Source organism: Hyaena hyaena, unplaced genomic scaffold, assembly GCF_003009895.1.
Source record: "Hyaena hyaena isolate Hyena2069 unplaced genomic scaffold, ASM300989v1 scaffold_435, whole genome shotgun sequence".
In the NCBI taxonomy this organism is placed as follows: domain Eukaryota; kingdom Metazoa; phylum Chordata; class Mammalia; order Carnivora; family Hyaenidae; genus Hyaena; species Hyaena hyaena.
The window spans coordinates 1,186,965-1,204,240 of record NW_024081065.1 but is presented as its reverse complement, the minus strand read 5'-3'; the positions used below and the strand labels follow the sequence as shown (position 1 = coordinate 1,204,240).

Sequence of the window (17,276 nt, the reverse complement as noted above, 5' to 3'; positions counted from 1 at the left end):
TATAGTTAAAACAAACAAAAACATCCGTTTCTTTTAAATATTCAAAAAACATCATCAAATTACAGCAAATGTTATCAACTTAAATCAAAACAAACACATATTAGGGGGGGATTATTCTCTGATTTTCTACCAGTTAACTATTGGGTCACTTTTGGAAACGTTTTGGATGGACACAATTTTAGAAATGTATGCAAGTAATCAATTCATTGAAATGTTTCTCTTAATTTTACAACATCTCCAGAAACTACAAATCCAAAAAAAGGAAAATAGGAAATAACTGAAATCGATAAAAAGGCTTATAGACATGCAAAGTTATTAGTAAAATACAAGGGTTTTAATTAAAGATGTTTGCTTTTTATAAAGGCTCGCTCTTATCCTGATTGATCGAGCCTGCTGGCTCAGCTCTTTCTTTTCCCCATTAGCTCCCACTTGCTTTTCCCTGGCCTAATAGGATATTTACCATATCAGAACTACCATTTTAAACAACATTTATTCCACAAAGATTGTAAAAACAATTACACTTTAGACAAATTGTATGCGTATGCATGTGCATGAGTATAATTAGTATATTAGTTTCATAATTTGTCTTTTGATTTTATAAGCTAGAGGAAACTTTTGGAAATATCATGGGGATAAATACAATTAGTTTTTGGCTGTTATAATTTCTTGTTGAAATTTTGAGGAACAATAATACATAATTGTTTTCTTAGATTTTAATATTCACTTCTATAAATTTCAGGCATAATTTGGAATAAAAAGGACACATACACACATATACACATATTTCTAAAGTTTGCTCTAAAAGTAAGTATAATCCGTAAGCCAGGCCAAGTTACTTTTTTTTTCCTTTTATGAAACTAAAAGTTTTAGTATATGGCAACTACTAAAAGTAATTTTCTTTGTGCACAACATAGCAGATTACTAAGGATAATGCTAAGTAACTTTTAAATTTTTCTAGCATGTTCTATAATGTCTGTATAGAGACATTAAATAACAGAATGTTATTTGAAACATGTTTTTACTTTGCCAATATAGTAAAATCCTTCATTCACAGTTATCTACAACAGAACAAATACACAGCTTGTGTTAATTTCAATGACTTTTTTTTTTTTTTTGAGAGAATGAGAGAAGGAGAGAGAGTGAATGAGGGAGGGGTAGAGGAAGAGGAAGAGAGAATCCCAAGCAGGCTCCACACTGTCATCTGTGCTGTCAGTGTACAGTGGGATTCAGGCTGGATGTCACAAATGGTGAGATCATGACCTGAGCCCAGAGCAAGAGTCAGAGACTTAACCAACTGAGCCACCCAAGTGACCCAATGGCATTCTATTTTTAATTGAAATAAAGGATTATGAGATAATCTAGCTAGGAAGACTACTGTAGAAGTAAGGGGTGAATTGCGCCAGAAGTTTTCATTTGGTTAAAATAATGCCTTAGGGTTAATTGATTTAATGGACATCTCCAGGGACAGAAGTATTATCTGTTCACTGGAGTAGTTGAAACATACATTCCTCATTAATTTTTGTGGTGTGATATTTTGGTTTAGGAGACAGACAATTTTTTTTACCCTATTGCCACATGCATTTACATTTTTCAATTGGTTTCCAAGCAAGAAATGTTACTTGCAGAGGAACTGAGAAGACTACGGGCTATTTGCTAGGCTGCTTCTCTAGCAAATTTTAGTTAAATAATCAGCAGCTAAAGATATAACTACTTTAATACAAAACGTGTGCAAAGGTTAGGAGAATTAAGTTGTAATATTTTGATATATGTTTTTCTCCCTCCTTCCTCATAACATAGCTCCTAACTCAGATGGCTCCAGGTCTAGAAGGGCAAAAGGAATGTGTAAAATGAAACAACACCCTGCCTGATAATAGGAAGCTGGAGACAGCTGGACTGATACTGTGCTTAAAGATAAAAAAGGACATGCAGTATCTATTTTAAATGAGATAAGTGTGCTTCATATATCTTGCAGGGACAGAGATAACTTTGTTCCTTTAATCATTATTATTTATTCCTTGCAGCTTAGTCTCTCTCACACACACACTTCTAGAGCTCAGACCTTAGGACACAGTTCTTATGAATAGAGAGAGTTGTCATTCTTACCAGTAAGCTTGCTAAATAATACTTCTATAAGCTTCAGTCTTCACATACCAGATAAGTTTGTCTCCCCTGACATGACTACATTAATCCACTGAATCAATTTACTTAAGCTGTTCTGTGGAGCAATACGGCCACGATTTAACTGAGCTTCAAAGTACTTTCAAGTTTGACTCTCTGCTCCACACGTAATGCAGCGCTCAGGGTCCCATCATAAGTTGTATTTTGACCTTTTGCAATGTTAAAAAGAAACAACAGGCCCAAAATGGAATCACTTTTGCTAACCCCTACAAACACGTAATACCTAACCTAATTGTAGTTTCAGCTTCTCCCAGGAGTGGAATTTTAAACCAGTAGGTCTGAAATTTCCTGGTCAGCACTAGCGAGGAACTCAGCCGGATACAGACCCCAGGTCTTCCTCTAAGGGAAGGAAAACTTGTCTGAAATAATCAACTCTTTTAACTTCCTTCTCCTACCCTCCTTCAACCTATAAAATCCTGCCATTTGTATGGCTCCTCAGAGCTCCCTTCTGTTTGCTAGAAGGGATGCTCCCTTCTGTTTGCTAGAAGTCATGAATCATTGAATAAAGCCAATTAGATCTTTAGAGTGCCTCCTTTTTTTTTTTTTTTTAAACAGCACCTATGTCAGAGATACTCCTGTTATGTTTATAGGGTCAGGCTACTTTCCATTAACATGACAAAGGATTTCAGGAGAAGGAATTCAAGTTACTTTAGCAAGTTAGATTCAAGAGTAAAGCCATTAAGAATGGAACACTTGGCTGGAGTCTACAAGCAAAATTTACTTACTTTAATATTATAAAAATTCTTTATGTTACCTAAGGATTTGTTTTTAAGGAATTTTTTTAGAAAAATATTTTTGTATTTAAAAAATTATTAAGTAAAATAGCTGCTGGCTCTGGAGTTGAGTCTGAACATTATTATATAATAAGGGGGGAAATGACACACTTAAATTATTCAACAGCTAATCAAAACTCACCATGGCTCTCAATCCAGGACACAAAATTAGTTGCAAAATGTTACTTAATTTGACTTAAAATGTACCCAATTCTGTTACAATTTCTAGAAGTATGCATAGTGAACTACTGTCTATAGTAAGCTGTCAATTCATTCACAGTCTTCATTTTACTTGAACTATTATAAACAAAAGCTCCTTCCTCATTTCTTTTTAAAACTTCTGCCTCCTGAGGCCTCTCCTCAAGCTTACCATTGTTGTACACAGCATTTTTGTTTTGCCATTTCTTTATTTGGAGATGTTTTTATTCTGATCACCACTCTGCTTCATTTCACCTTCAGAAGGCATTCATCATCAGGGACTTTGTTCTCTCAGAGCCTGAATGTTTTGTCTTTACCAAGACTTCTTGCCACTTAATGACACTGAGCAAAATTCCTGGCACCTGTGCTGTTTTAGGAAGACACACCTGTGGGAAGGTGTCAGCTTTGATACGGTGTGGTGAGCGAAATGGAGTCTTCAGTTTACTTAGCTGACTTGTGGAGTTTTTAAACACTTTTATCTTCCTTCCCTAATGTATAAAAAGTTTCAAAAATAATTACCCACAGAAGACAGGGAAATATTTGACAATCCATGAGGGTGAATATCTCCAGAGAAGCCCTCCCTGAAGTGAATTTATTTCAGTCATAGGAAAAGAAATAATACCTAATAATATAAGACTATATTTTTAGATCTAAAATTTGTATGGTCAGGCAACAAAAACAGAATATTGTCAAAAACTTGAATAGCCCAGATTTTCAGATTTTTAAAAAGTTCAGTCAAGAATCAGAGAAGAGTGTTTCTCAAATGGGTCTAAGGTTAAGTAATATATTTTAACTAAGAGGAAGGCTCTCAGAAATCTAAAGGAAGCCTGAAAATTTTTATATTTTTAAAAAGTTTTGATCACGTATATTACATCTCTAAAGAATCTCTCACAAAGTCTAATTCTCAAAAAAAAGATCATATTTCTAAAATTCAGTTCTTAAAATAAGTATGTCTTTGAGTAGTTCCAAAATATATTTTGCCTCAGGATGGTGTGCTCTTTAAATATGGATAAGTAATTTACCTTTCAAGTAGCTCAAACAAGAAGAGAGAACACAAACAATGTCAAGGGCAAAAAGCCTCCACTTCACTCTCAGTGCTTTTGCTTTTTCATTCCTCAGCCATGGGTATCAGTAGTTTTCACTGGATATCAGTAGTTTTCACAGGGTAGAACTGGCCTACAGAAATTTCACTTCTACATCCATTAATTCAGAATTAAGATAAAGTGTTCTAACAGTATATCCTTTAACTTATTAAAACATTAGCTATTACTTATTAGGTCCTTAGCATATGCCAAAAGATAGTTTAGCATTTCATCTACACTATTCTTTTGAATTTGATTCCAAAAACAACAACTCTTCTGAGGTAAGTGCAATTATCTCCATTTTACTAAAATGGTAACTGGAGATTTAGAAAGATTAAGTCACTTTCCCATGACAAAAATGGGAAGAACTGGGTTTTGTATCATCTGTCTGATTTCAAATCCAATGTCCTTGTCCACTCAGCTGTGCTACACAATGTGGTATATAGGAAGCTGTTTTATCTTTAAATTGAGGATACTCAGGTTGTGAAATCCCAGATATTAGCTGCATAAATTTAACGACTCCCTGATCATTTCCTCAGCATACACTTCTCCAGTTATAAAATGAGGTAAATGTTAACTGTCCTGTTTAACTCACAGGAATATGGTGAAAGTAAATTTTAAAAGGGGAATCTTTTGGGGCTCTTGGGTGTCTCAGAAGTTAAGTGCCCACCTCTTGGTTTCAGCTCAGGTGATCTCACAGTTTAGTGAGTGCAAGCCCCACATCTGGCTCTGTGCTGTCAGTGCAGACAGAGGCTGCTTGGGATTCTGTCTCTTTCTCCCTCTCTCTCTACCCCTCTCCTGCTCATGCTGTCTCTGTCTCTCTTAAAATAATTAATAAACTTAAAGAAGATACAATGGAAATCTTTTATAAACTACAAAGATCCATGAAAATAAATGCTTTAAAATTTGGATTTGCACATATCAGATACATGTATATATTTACTGAATTTAACTTTGATAGGCTCTGTGGAGTAGGTATACTGACCATTAAGCCAATTTTAGGTCATTATAGTAAGCATAATTCCTATGATAAAAAATTAGGTGAATTTAATTATTTCATGCTGATGATTTGATACATGAGCTATGGCTTGCTGATTTTCTTAGTCAAGACCGTCTCGACTAAGCAAAGTTTTAATGGGGTCTTAGCCAAGACCATTCCCACTTGGCGGCAAGTAAAAAACTCATTTAAACATATGAGAAGAACACTGTTTTTCTTCAGGCACCAGAGGGTAGAAATGTAGCTGGATCTCATGAAGGCCTGAGAACCAGTATGTAAAAAAAAATTTTTTTTGTCTCTGATTCTTGTTTGCTTCTGCATGACTGACTTAGTTGACAGGTTCAAAATGGAAACTTAGACTAGATTTAATATCTCCTCACGTTCAAATTTCTAAGGTAGTGTAACCAGAATTTCTGGATCTTAAGTCCAAATTCTCTGGGGCAAGAATCGCATTGGCCCAACTTTGGTCAATATTTACTCTTATTACAAGATATCTCATTCTTAACCTTCGGTACTCTTAAAATTTTATGCTATATAGTTATTCTTTGTTTAGATAGGGATAGAGTGAGATTCTCCTGTGTACTGTAGGTGTCATCCCTGGCCTCTACCTAATAGATGCCAATAGATGCTCCCCTTAATCTGACTCAGTGTTGTAACAACCAAAAATATTCAAGTATTATCAAATGTCCCCTGGGGGCAACATCACCTCTGGTTGAGAAACACTGTCATATGACTAAGGGTTAGAGCATCACACGAAACAAACATGGCCACAGTGACTCACCCCTCTAGAAGTGGGTAGTTCTCAGAGAAAGACAGGCATCTACTTGGCCATTATCCCAGGTTGTCTACTATAAGAATAACAGGTGTTGATGAAAATTATATTTTTTACTAAACTTTGTAAATTTTTGTAACATAACTAAATCCTTAAAATTAATTAAAAGTTTCAGAATTTTGAAAACTGTATGAATTAAAAACATATTTAACTTTCAAAGTTGGAGAATACCCATCCATATTGTTTTCTCATTCTATCATAATAGAGTGATTTCCAAGATTTTCACTCATGCATCCCTATCAATTATAGAATGATCATTCAGCATTAAAATAATAATAATGATCATGATAATGATTATAATAATAATGAGAAGAAGGAGGAGGAAGAGGAGGAGAAGAAGAAGAAAGAGAAGAAGGGGAAGAAAGTAATTTACATTTTTCTATTCTACAAAATGCATATAAAATGCAACAAAGATGACTTAAGAGTTTGATTTGATTTCATTCATTAATAGTATTATTAAAAGTACTATAAGGGACTTCTAGTCCACAAAAGATGGCATAAACCTGTTTCTCCCTGCCCTTTCTTCCTAAGAGTAGCTATATTGTGGAAATAATGAAAAAGGCAATAATTCATGGAGAATTTTGAAAGGTGTTGAGACAAAGGCAAACTATTTTGGAACTCTGAACTGGAGGAGGTATCTTATGTCTGTCTACCCAACAGAAGAAAGGAATCCAAACTAGCATTTCTTAAATGTAAGCTAGCAACAGAAAACATCTCAAGTAGGCTCCTATATTCCCCAGATTTAAAATGTGGACCTCAAGAATGCTAGGTGAGCTGGGTGGCCCTGAGAGGCCTTTTCTCCAGAAGACCTGGGGTAATTGGGTGGAGTCACCAGAGGGGCCCAGACACAGCAAGTAGCCAGGCTGGAAAGTTTCCTTGATCCTTTGTAAAATAGGTAAGTTGCTGAGTGAGTAGAAATTCATTTTTAAATTTGACAACTAAGAAGGCTTTTGCCATGAGAGGACCTATGGACATTTGAACTCTTTAACAATTTCCACGGTTACCTGCCACTTCATCACAGAGTATTACAACCATTCTCTTATACTTTAGAAACCTCGACTTTGTGCACATGGCCAGATTGATGTTATTTCAGCATTGTGCACGACTTGGTCTCAACTACTTTGCTATTAGAACATTGTCTACAAATAAGCGTAGTAAATTTATTTCACGCTTTAATCTGTATAATCTGGCTTAAAATTCTTGCCAAAATATAACTTTCATAAAACACTATTTGTGTCAAATAAGTTAATTTAAGTCTGCACTGAGATACTATGTTTTATCTAACTTTTTGACAAAGACCCAGAAGTGTGATAATAGACTGCCTTGCCCAGGGACTAGGGAAACAGGAGTTGACATACATTGCTCCTGGCACTGAAAACTTTTACAAACTCTGTGGAAAACAAGATTTCCATGTTGGTGATCTCTATCAAATTGTATAAATATGTGTCCTTGACCTTGCAATGACCACTAGGCATTAATACTACAAGTAAATTCATTCACATATGCATGGACTAAGAAAATCAAAGTACATTATAGCATGTAAAGCATGGTAACATTTGAGTGAAAAAAGGAACATGTACATATTTCCTACTGTATGCATAAATTATCTCTGGAAGAATACACAAAGGTGGCTATTAACATTTGTTGCCTAGGAGTATCTGAAGGACAAAAATGGGAAGAAATTTTTATTTTATGTTCTTTTGTATTTTATGAATGTTGAACATTAAAATGTCCATGAATTAAAAAAAAGAAAAAAATCATTTACCAGTGAGAAAATATTTTTCTTCTATCTTTTTCCTTTGTTGGCTCACAATAATGTAATTATTTTTGCATTTCCTTATTGAAGGAGAATCTAACAAATATGAACTGAGACAAATTAGAAATATCTAAACTTTCATCCAATAATATAATAAATTTCCACAATATTTAATATTTGTATATTCATATTTTCAGTAACATTTTCTGTGTCTTCTATGCTAATAAAAGGAACTCATTTCAAATTGCCACCACACTATTTTCCATATATTATTCCAGCTGTTGTTATTGTAGCAGGAAAGAAGAAAAATCTTTACCATTCATATAGAGCATTTTGTTTTTCCTTCTTAAAGAAACCATTTATCCTTAAGATTAGTGAAAGTTCAGTCCTGATGTAAGTATGGTTTTAAGAATGCTGAAGAACAATATACTTGTCTTTGTATTCAGTATACTTTGTTTTTAAATGTCTTAGCAGTGATGATAGCTTATACTTACCTTAATGGCTAATACAAGAAATGATACACATAAAGGGCAAGATATAGTCAGTCTATATCCATAATTTATATAGTTAATATCTCTGTGCCTAGAACAAAGTAAGTACATAGTGCTCTTTTTTTTCCCTTTCATTTTTTTCTTTTCCTAATGAACGAACGGTGTTATAATTACTGAGATTTCAGTTAACCTGAAATGGAGTTACCATTTGGTACACATTTAAGATTTCCTGCTTTCTCTATCTACAGACTCTTAAGTCATAGTTAATATCAGCACATCAGTTTTGTTAATAGCATTAACTTGGAAACCACAAAGAAATATAAGAAGCAATTACATATTATGTTTCATTTGCAAGCAATGAAATTAGGGAGTTTACTTGAATAGAAGCAAATCTACCACAAAAAAGCAAAAGCTCATTTTCATGTTTCTGAGGACGAGAAGTGTGAAAAGCATGAATTATTAAAATCCCTTGACCATTTTAAGCCTATTCTTTCTCATTGTTGAACACTTACAGGTCTGGCAATGATTTTCTGTGGGTCCCCAGCATCGGCCAGTACAGGACTTATGACAACGTCCACCTGTAGAATAGGAAAGAGCACATGCACATTATCATCTGTCACTCTTTGACTAGCAATAACTCTTCAAAGTAAATAGTCTTGCTCCTTTCTGAGGATTTTTATATTACCCAATAGCTGAAACATAGCCCATAAAATGCCCACTTTACATAGCAAAACCTGAATGTCAAATACATGTGAAGCTGAAATACAATCTCCCGATATTCAAACTCTTCTCATTATTTTATAAGAAAAGGAAATGAGTTGAATTTGTGAATTTTTCCAGATAGGAGTAAATATTTGCATGAAGTAACTTTTACTTTGACTATTGAACATTTTTATTCTATTGATTCTATGTGATTTTGTTCTACTTGATAGAATTTTAGAAGTTCATGGCTAATTGATATCAAGGATTAAATCAATAGTTAAAAAGAAGTTGAGTCTATGAAAAAAATCTATTTTTACTAATACATGGCAAACTATCAGAATAAAAGGGTTATATACATCATATATTTATTTATTTTTAATTTTTTAATATTTATTTTTGTGAGAGAAGAGTGCGCACATGCACAAGTTGGGGAGGGGCAGTGAGAGAGAGGGCAACACAGAATCCGAAGCAGGCTCCAGCATTTGAGCTGTCAGCAGGGAGATCACACGGGGCTCAAAATCACAGACTACGAGATCCTGACATGAGCCAAAGTCAGACGCTTAACCGAATGAGCCTCCCAGGAGCCCCTACACACATAATTTAGATTCTCATTTGAGGGAGGATGTCATCAAGAGTATGTGACAACAGGTTGACCTTTGAGCTAGACCTGGACAATGGGAGACTCCTTGCTCCTTCCCCTGTCCTTGTAATGCACATACTGCCTACTATTCCCCTAGAGCAGCCTGAAAGGATATAACTTTGAAAGAGTAAGGTGAGGGGCACCTGGGTGGCTCAGTTGGTTAAGCATCCACAGCTCAGGTCATGATCTCACAGTTCGTGGGTTTGAGCCCCACGTCGGGCTCTGTGCTGACAGGTAGCTCAGAGCCTGAAGCCTGTTTCAGATTCTGTGTCTCCCTCTCTCTCTGACCCTCCCCTGCTCACACTGTCTCTCTTTAAAAAAAAAAAAAAAGAAAGAGTAAGGTGATATTACTGCCATTTGGATTGGATATGTTACTGAACCCATTTAAAACCTTCGTATAAACTTAAGAGTCCGGTAGGCAGGTATGGATATCTACTTGTTTTGTGTCAGTCCAAAACCAAGACCAGCCTTGTATGTAAGTTACCTTGCCTATTAAACTTGTCACCTATCAATCTGGAGTAGTGTCCCTCTGGATTCAGTCTTCCTTGCCCTCCGTGCATAGAGGCCAATGCGCCCATGCATGGGGCCATCCAAAGATGTTTGCAAACCAACATCTTTATATAAAAGTTTCAAGCATTTAAAAAAGATACATTTTTTAAGAAGTTTAATTTCAATTATTTGATATCCTTTTTTAAACATTTTATTGGTATTACCTTCATTTTCAAATATGAGCCTTTATCTTCTATAGCTTGCTCTTAAGACTCTGCTACTCTGGGTATTTGCCTCAGCAAATACAATTGTCCTACAGAGAAATTCTCCTAAGGACTCAACCATAGAGTATTAGCTAGAAGAAATCACATACAATGATTTTCTTTAAAGTTTGCTTCTTAATTTCATAGATTTGCCCTAGTATTTATGGGTACAAGGGTATATAGAACTGATTTTTTCTAGAATAAAAAGTATACATAAAAATATATTAAAGACTAAATCTTTTCTATAACATAGTCCTTGTTAAACCTTCTCTGTTAATTTTCTAACATTAGTTGTGAATGAGTATATGCCTATATGTGATGTTTGCTTTAACATCATAAATTATACAGTAAAACCTTGGATTGTGAGTAACTTGTTCTGCAAGTGTTCTGCAAGGCAAACATTTCTAATAAATTTTAACTTGAAAAATGAGCAAAGTCTTACAGTACAAGGGGTATGTAATGCCGAATGTCACATGATCACAACCGAGCCAATAGTTTTTGAAAATCACTTTGATATACAAGTGCTTTGGATTACAATCATGTGTCTGAAAGGAATCATGCTCACAACCAAGTTTTTATTATACCTTAAAAGTTATGAAATAGGGTTATATCAAATCTTTCCCTTTTTTCTTGACCCACAGGTCTTAACTCTTCAACTTGAAAGACCTTATAACTTGGGCAGCTTTTTTTTTTTTCTTTTCTCTTTCTCTCTCCCTAGGAGACTGCCTGAATCAATTTGTTATGTTAAATGCTTTCAGTTAAGGAGTAGATTCAGCAGATATACTTTCTCAAGTTGAACCTCAGGCTATCCAAATGGTCTACCCTTCTACAAGTGAACACTACAATTTCCAGGTTAATATAACACTTAGGCTCAATTCCATTCACCTTCTTAAAAGTATGAGGATCTTTGCCACAACAGAGTTTATCTAAAGCAATTCTGTTTGTGAACCACTGTTGCTGACATCACCAGCATATAATATCCTGTCACTCTGCCATCTGTTTATTTAGATCCAAACACATTATAACTACATAATGCAAGCTCATTCTCACTGACAGGAAAAGGACTCCATCTGGCCTGAACAATATAACTTTAATCAGTGATAATGATAATTATTATTAAAAACCTACTGGAGCTCTTTTGTACAATGCTAATAAATCTAATTTGATTTATACCAGCGGAAATTAGAAAGGGCTGTGAGACAAAATGGGAAGCAGTGAAAACTTTGAGTACAAACTTTTTATGAGATAGTAACTAATGTTAATATATTTCTTTAGCTGTGTTAAAATCTTTTAAACCGACCCATTAGGTGGTCTGTTAATTAAGGATATCTGAAGCAGGGGATGATGTACTATTTAATCTATGACTTCCTTAATTGTGTTAGCAGCCAATGAAATATTTAGTTATATTCACTGTGACCAGAGCACTATCAATACCTGGGGGGGGGGGGGGTGAGGGGGACGACTAAGTAACAATGAACATTTTAAAACACTCAATGTTCCTCTTTTATTGGATTATATATTTTCTACCTTCTTATTCTTGCAGTTTTGATTTACCACCCAAAACTTATGCCTAAATCCAATACAAAAGAGACTATTACTTGCAATTAGGTTTATGGTTCTTGACAAAGTATCATGGCAAGGCCCACCTAGTTGGAAACAAATGATGTAGTGCCCCCTCCCCCCAACAAACACACACAAAGTTTAAATAATTTAACCTTGACTGTCATACTGTTAGGAAATTTTGTTTGGCTGTTTCCATTTTTCATTCATATTTAAATAGAAATATCTATTACTGCTGTAAAAGGAAGGTAACAACTGCCTCCTTACTGGGATTTTACTTAGTTATATATTCTCTTCACTCCTTTTGGAAACCAAGAGAAAGAGGGTCACTTGGCACACACATTCCAGAATTCCATTCCTACACATGTGTTGGAGGACCATGACCTATGAGTGCTTCCACAAATGGTTGCTCATTCTGGCTGGCCCTTTATTTGACTGTCTTTGACCCTTTGGAGTCTGCCCACACATTCAGTTCAACTTTGTGCAGTATATGGCCATTGGGCAAACACTATTTTCACTAAGTTGTTGCAAATAAGTAAGTATCAAAATATGTGGCCAAAATTGGACTGGAGGTATTCCCGAATTAATGTATTTGCCATACTCTCATGCCTGCATCCTTAGTTTGATTCTTGTAGACAACTGGGTAGTGTAGTTTTATGGACTAATGTGTTTAATATGCTTTAAAATATGTTTTTAGATCTTTCTTTCCAATATTTCTGCCCAACACAAGTGTCAAAAAATGAGAAGGTAGATAGAAGTTTTCTTAGTAATTACCTATCTAGGACAGGAAAACAAAACAAAACAAACAAAACAACACAAACACTACAAACTGTTTTCTCTTCCTCCTTCCATCTATTTATCCAAAGTATTTTTTCAGTTCCTTCTATACCTGTGTGCTAGGAACTATGTTAAGTATTGAAACGGATAGGGTTACTTCTCTAATAGAGTTTAGAATTAATTCACTGTTATTTTATTTTATTTTTTTAAATATTTTTTATTTATTTCTAGGAGAGAGAGAGAGACAGCGTGAGCAGGGGAAGGTCAGAGAGAGAGAGAGACACAGACTCTGAAATAGGCTCCAGGCTCTGAGCTGGCTGTCAGCACAGAGCCCGACGCGGGGCTCGAACCCACGAACCGCGAGATCATGACCTAAGCGAAAGTCGGACGCTTAGCCGACTAAGCCACCCAGGCGCCCCTATCTTTTTTTTTTTTTTTTTTAATATTTCTTTTTTTATTTCTAGGAGAGAGAGAGAGCGAGAGAGAGAGCAGGGGAGGGTCAGAGAGAGAGGGAGATACAGACTCTGAAATAGATCAGTATTATTTTAAAGGGAAAGGGTCTTGATTACTCTGTGTCTAAAATTCACTTTCTATGGGGTTTAAGGAAAGAAGCCAAGAAATCTAAATTTTTAACAGTCTTCTAGCTCAGGAAAGAAGAGTTGGATGGAGCCAGGTTGAGCTGGTCCAATGTAATGCCTGGCGGCTTGAAAGTCCACTCTATTCCTTATAGGGTAATTTATCTATATGACATCTAAAATGAGATCAGCTGAGAACACTTCAGTGGAAAGGATAAGTATGGCCCACGAAGGACCCCTTGCTTGTCATTTACAGAAAGAAAAATACTTTTAACTATGGCCCAACATCTTACTGAGAAATTTCTGTCTTCTATTCTCAGATTCTATTCTCAGGTATACAGTGTCTCAGGAGGCCTGATTTCAAGAGGGGGAAAAAAAAAGACCATATATTCACTATTTTAGTGTGTATTAATTTTATAAATAACTTCTCTATGTTTTTTAAATGAGGACAGCAGAAAGACGAAATCCATACTAGCCTATGTAAATGAAAGAAATGCTTTGGGGCACGGAGACTTGGCCAGTGCCGTCCAAATCTATCTTATTTCCATGTCTCAGTCTGCTACATGATTCTTTTCCATTGTTTACTGCAATAATTCTTTTTAAAGTATGTGAGGAAATATGCCACTTAAAAATAAGAATCTGACATTTCCATTCAACTTAGTGATAGCATAGTTATTTAAATTAATATTCCTACCTCCTGTCATTCTGACTCAAAGAAGTGAAATATAAAACAAGACAAAATTTTAGACAGATATTTCTGTCACTTTAGCAACCATTTTAATCTTTTAAAGTAAGTGCTGATTACTGCACATCAGCATTATTTTAATTTACAATCACCACTGCTTTGACAATGCATTATTCATTGCAGAAGTTAGCAAATATGACTAAGTTCATCTTTTATGCTTGTCCAGAAGAAGTTATTAACAATGTAGCTTTTGCATTTTTTTTTTTTTGGAGGAACTAGAGTCCCTGAGCCACTTCCATGTTTTTAAGTGTCATAAATTCATGTTAGAAGTTTTGCTTGTTTATGGGACAACCTGACAGCAGAGCGGGATCTAATATGTACTCTGCACTGCTTTCTGAAAGTAATATGCTAGGACAGTTGAGGAGTTACAGAACATGAAGTCACTGGCAACCATAAAAGGTTATACCCTCAAACTGCCTCTAGCTAAAGGCAATGCAGTTACATCCCTAGATTCTTCTTTCAGTCCATTTAAAAAACTGGCAGTTTTGACCTCTTAAAATCTCTTTTACCGGGGAAAGAGTGAGAGAATATTATCTTTTTCATGACCCTATAATTCAGAAAGGGGAAGGGGAATATTTATTGCAAGTCTACACTAAACTAGTCCCTATTCTCGAATGGATGATAAAAAGATGAACAAATCAGTGTCCTGCCCTCAAGGAGCTTTCAAGGACCAGGAAATAAGTAGAAAAATAGGCATATAATAATGACAATCATACTATTTTCTAAAATATAAGTATGCATAAAATGGAGAGGATGGATTTGAATAAGACTCCACAGAGGGCAGGCATTTGAATTGGGGTTGAATTTCTAGTTTGTGAGTTGATAAGAGGAAGAAAGTTCCAGGCTGAATAATTAACCTAAGCAATAACATAGAGTCACAGGTGTGCACAGCTCTTTGGGGTCATAATGAATAGTTTATAGTCCTTTGAGCTGTTTGTATTGGGACAGCATCTGCAGTGTAAGCTTATAAAGTGTCCTGAAAGTCTTCTGAATAGGTTAGAGTTTACTCTCTGAAAGTGTCATGGAGGTGGTCAAAGTTTTTAAACACTGAAATTATGTTGTTATTTTCTGCAGAGTAGAAGAGAATTTCAGGTTACGGTTCCCAAAGTTAGTGTTGAGATTTGAGAACTTGTGCAAGGTGCTGATTTTACAGTCTAGGATGATGGAGATATAGGAATCTGTATTTTAAGAAAGCAATCCCAGGGGTTCTGATGATGAAGGTTCCAGATGACTAAGTGTGGGTAAGAAATAATGGTTTGGCATATAGTTCCAAACATCATAACCATATTTTGAGACAATACATTAAGTGTTAGATCTGACCAGATGCTTGGTAACCAAACTTATAGGATTAAACGGTGTAAAAATCTAGCTGTCTCTCACTTCCCAGTGTTCACTCCTTGATTTGTAGATATATTTCCATCAAGTTGCATTTTTTCCCCAACAGTCTTAACAATCATATAACATTTTTTTCAAATTTAAATTATTTTAAACCACCCATATGATAGTAAAGCCTCAATAGGATTCCAGCAAATGAGATGTTAGAATCATTATTTAATGATATTACTGAGGTTTTTTTTTTTTTTTTTTTTAATCAGATGTTAATACTGGGCTTGTTCTTGTCTGACAACTCATATTGTCATGTGTGTTTATTTGGTCCTACTGTTACATTATGTAAGTGATTTTATAGTTTTCTTCCAATTTCAATCCAATCTTCCTATCTTGCCCATGATTTGCAAGTTAATTATTGAATGAAAGCTTTAAGATCTATACATTTGTTATTCAAAACAAAGATGGGCAAGTATTTTCACTAAGTAGGAAGACAAAGTTAAATTAAAAATATATATGGGTGGAATTTTTCATCTAGCAATAAATTAAGTCAGGAGTTAGCATTTTAAATTACTTTAAGTAATGACTGCATTGGAAAAGTAGGTAATGTCAACATCATTAAACTTGTTTTGTTTTGTTTTTCCTACAAGCATCATCATGTTATGCAGTCAAACAATCTACAGTCCAAGGATTTAGACAAGCCCACATACTCATATGATCAAGATTAATTTTGACCAGAAGTGTAAAATACATCAAGTTCAGTATGAGGCACTTCTCTCCACCCTGTCCTCAGGGATTCAACTCCCCACTGCTGATCTGTAACTGCCAGTGCACACAATATCTCTTCTCAGTACCACCTCAGATAGGATTACAGACACATGGTAATGGACTGACCAGTTATCTGGCACACAGAATTGTGCAAAGGTTTGAAGTACTGAGCCTGTTTCGCAAATCTTCATTTTTCCTGAAGCCTTCACTAAACATAAATCAATCTACAGGAGAAATCACAATGGCACACATCTCATGTGCAGATGGAAGCTGGAAGGGTGGGGTGGGAAACCTCCAAGAGTGTCTGTTTAAAAACCTCTTCAATCGTGCATGAAGGCAACTGGCTACTCTAGTAGCATGTTGACTTTAGGTGTGCTTCTACGTATTAAGTGGAATGGCTAGCTTTACACAAATTTCAGACAAAAGGAAATTTGATGAGACTCTATTAAGAACTTAAGATTGTTGGTCATCATTCACATTTATAGTCTTAGGTGATCATAAGTTACTGACAGAAGTAATGGAATACACATGCCAAAATAAAATACACATTAAGGGACTAAAGAGATTATATTTCCCATTGAATGGAAAGATCTGATGCAATATCTATATTACTATACTGTAAATTTTATATTCCTAGCATGCCTTCATAACTCTTTAGGCTACTATAACCAATAGAAAAAACTTAAAAGAGAATAACAGTAAAGGGTCCAAATGTTTCCCAAATGTATCAACAATACAAAATGACTCAAATTATAAGGAAAAGTTCAATTTTTCCTGAAAATCTTTCATACTGTTTCATATTGATATTTAAATATTTTATATATCATATTCATATTCCATATTTCTTCCAAATCAAGTAATTAGAAGACATTAATTATCACTGTTTATAGCTGTTAGCACAGAGAAGAACACAGGAATTCTACCTACTGTGGAACAGAATTAGTTCTAATCAATGTCAAACACATTTCTTTTTTTAAATTTTTTCTTTACAGTTTATTTATTTTTTGACAGAGAGAGAGAGACAGAGCATGAACAGGGGAAGGGCAGAGAGAGAGGGAGACACAGAATCTGAAACAGGCTCTAGGCTCTGAGCTGTCAGCACAGAGCCCGATGCGGGGCTCCAA

The 17,276-nt window shown here is 35.1% G+C and overlaps 1 protein-coding gene across 1 annotated transcript in view; it reads right to left on the bottom strand.

Moving 5' to 3' along the window:
• Positions 1-17,276, bottom strand: part of ERBB4 (erb-b2 receptor tyrosine kinase 4) — a 722,586-nt gene that overhangs the window by 329,016 nt on the left and 376,294 nt on the right. The window contains exon 7 of the mRNA XM_039252967.1: positions 8,820-8,885. Coding sequence (XP_039108898.1) covers positions 8,820-8,885 — 66 coding nt within the window. The remainder of the gene's footprint in view (positions 1-8,819; positions 8,886-17,276) is intronic.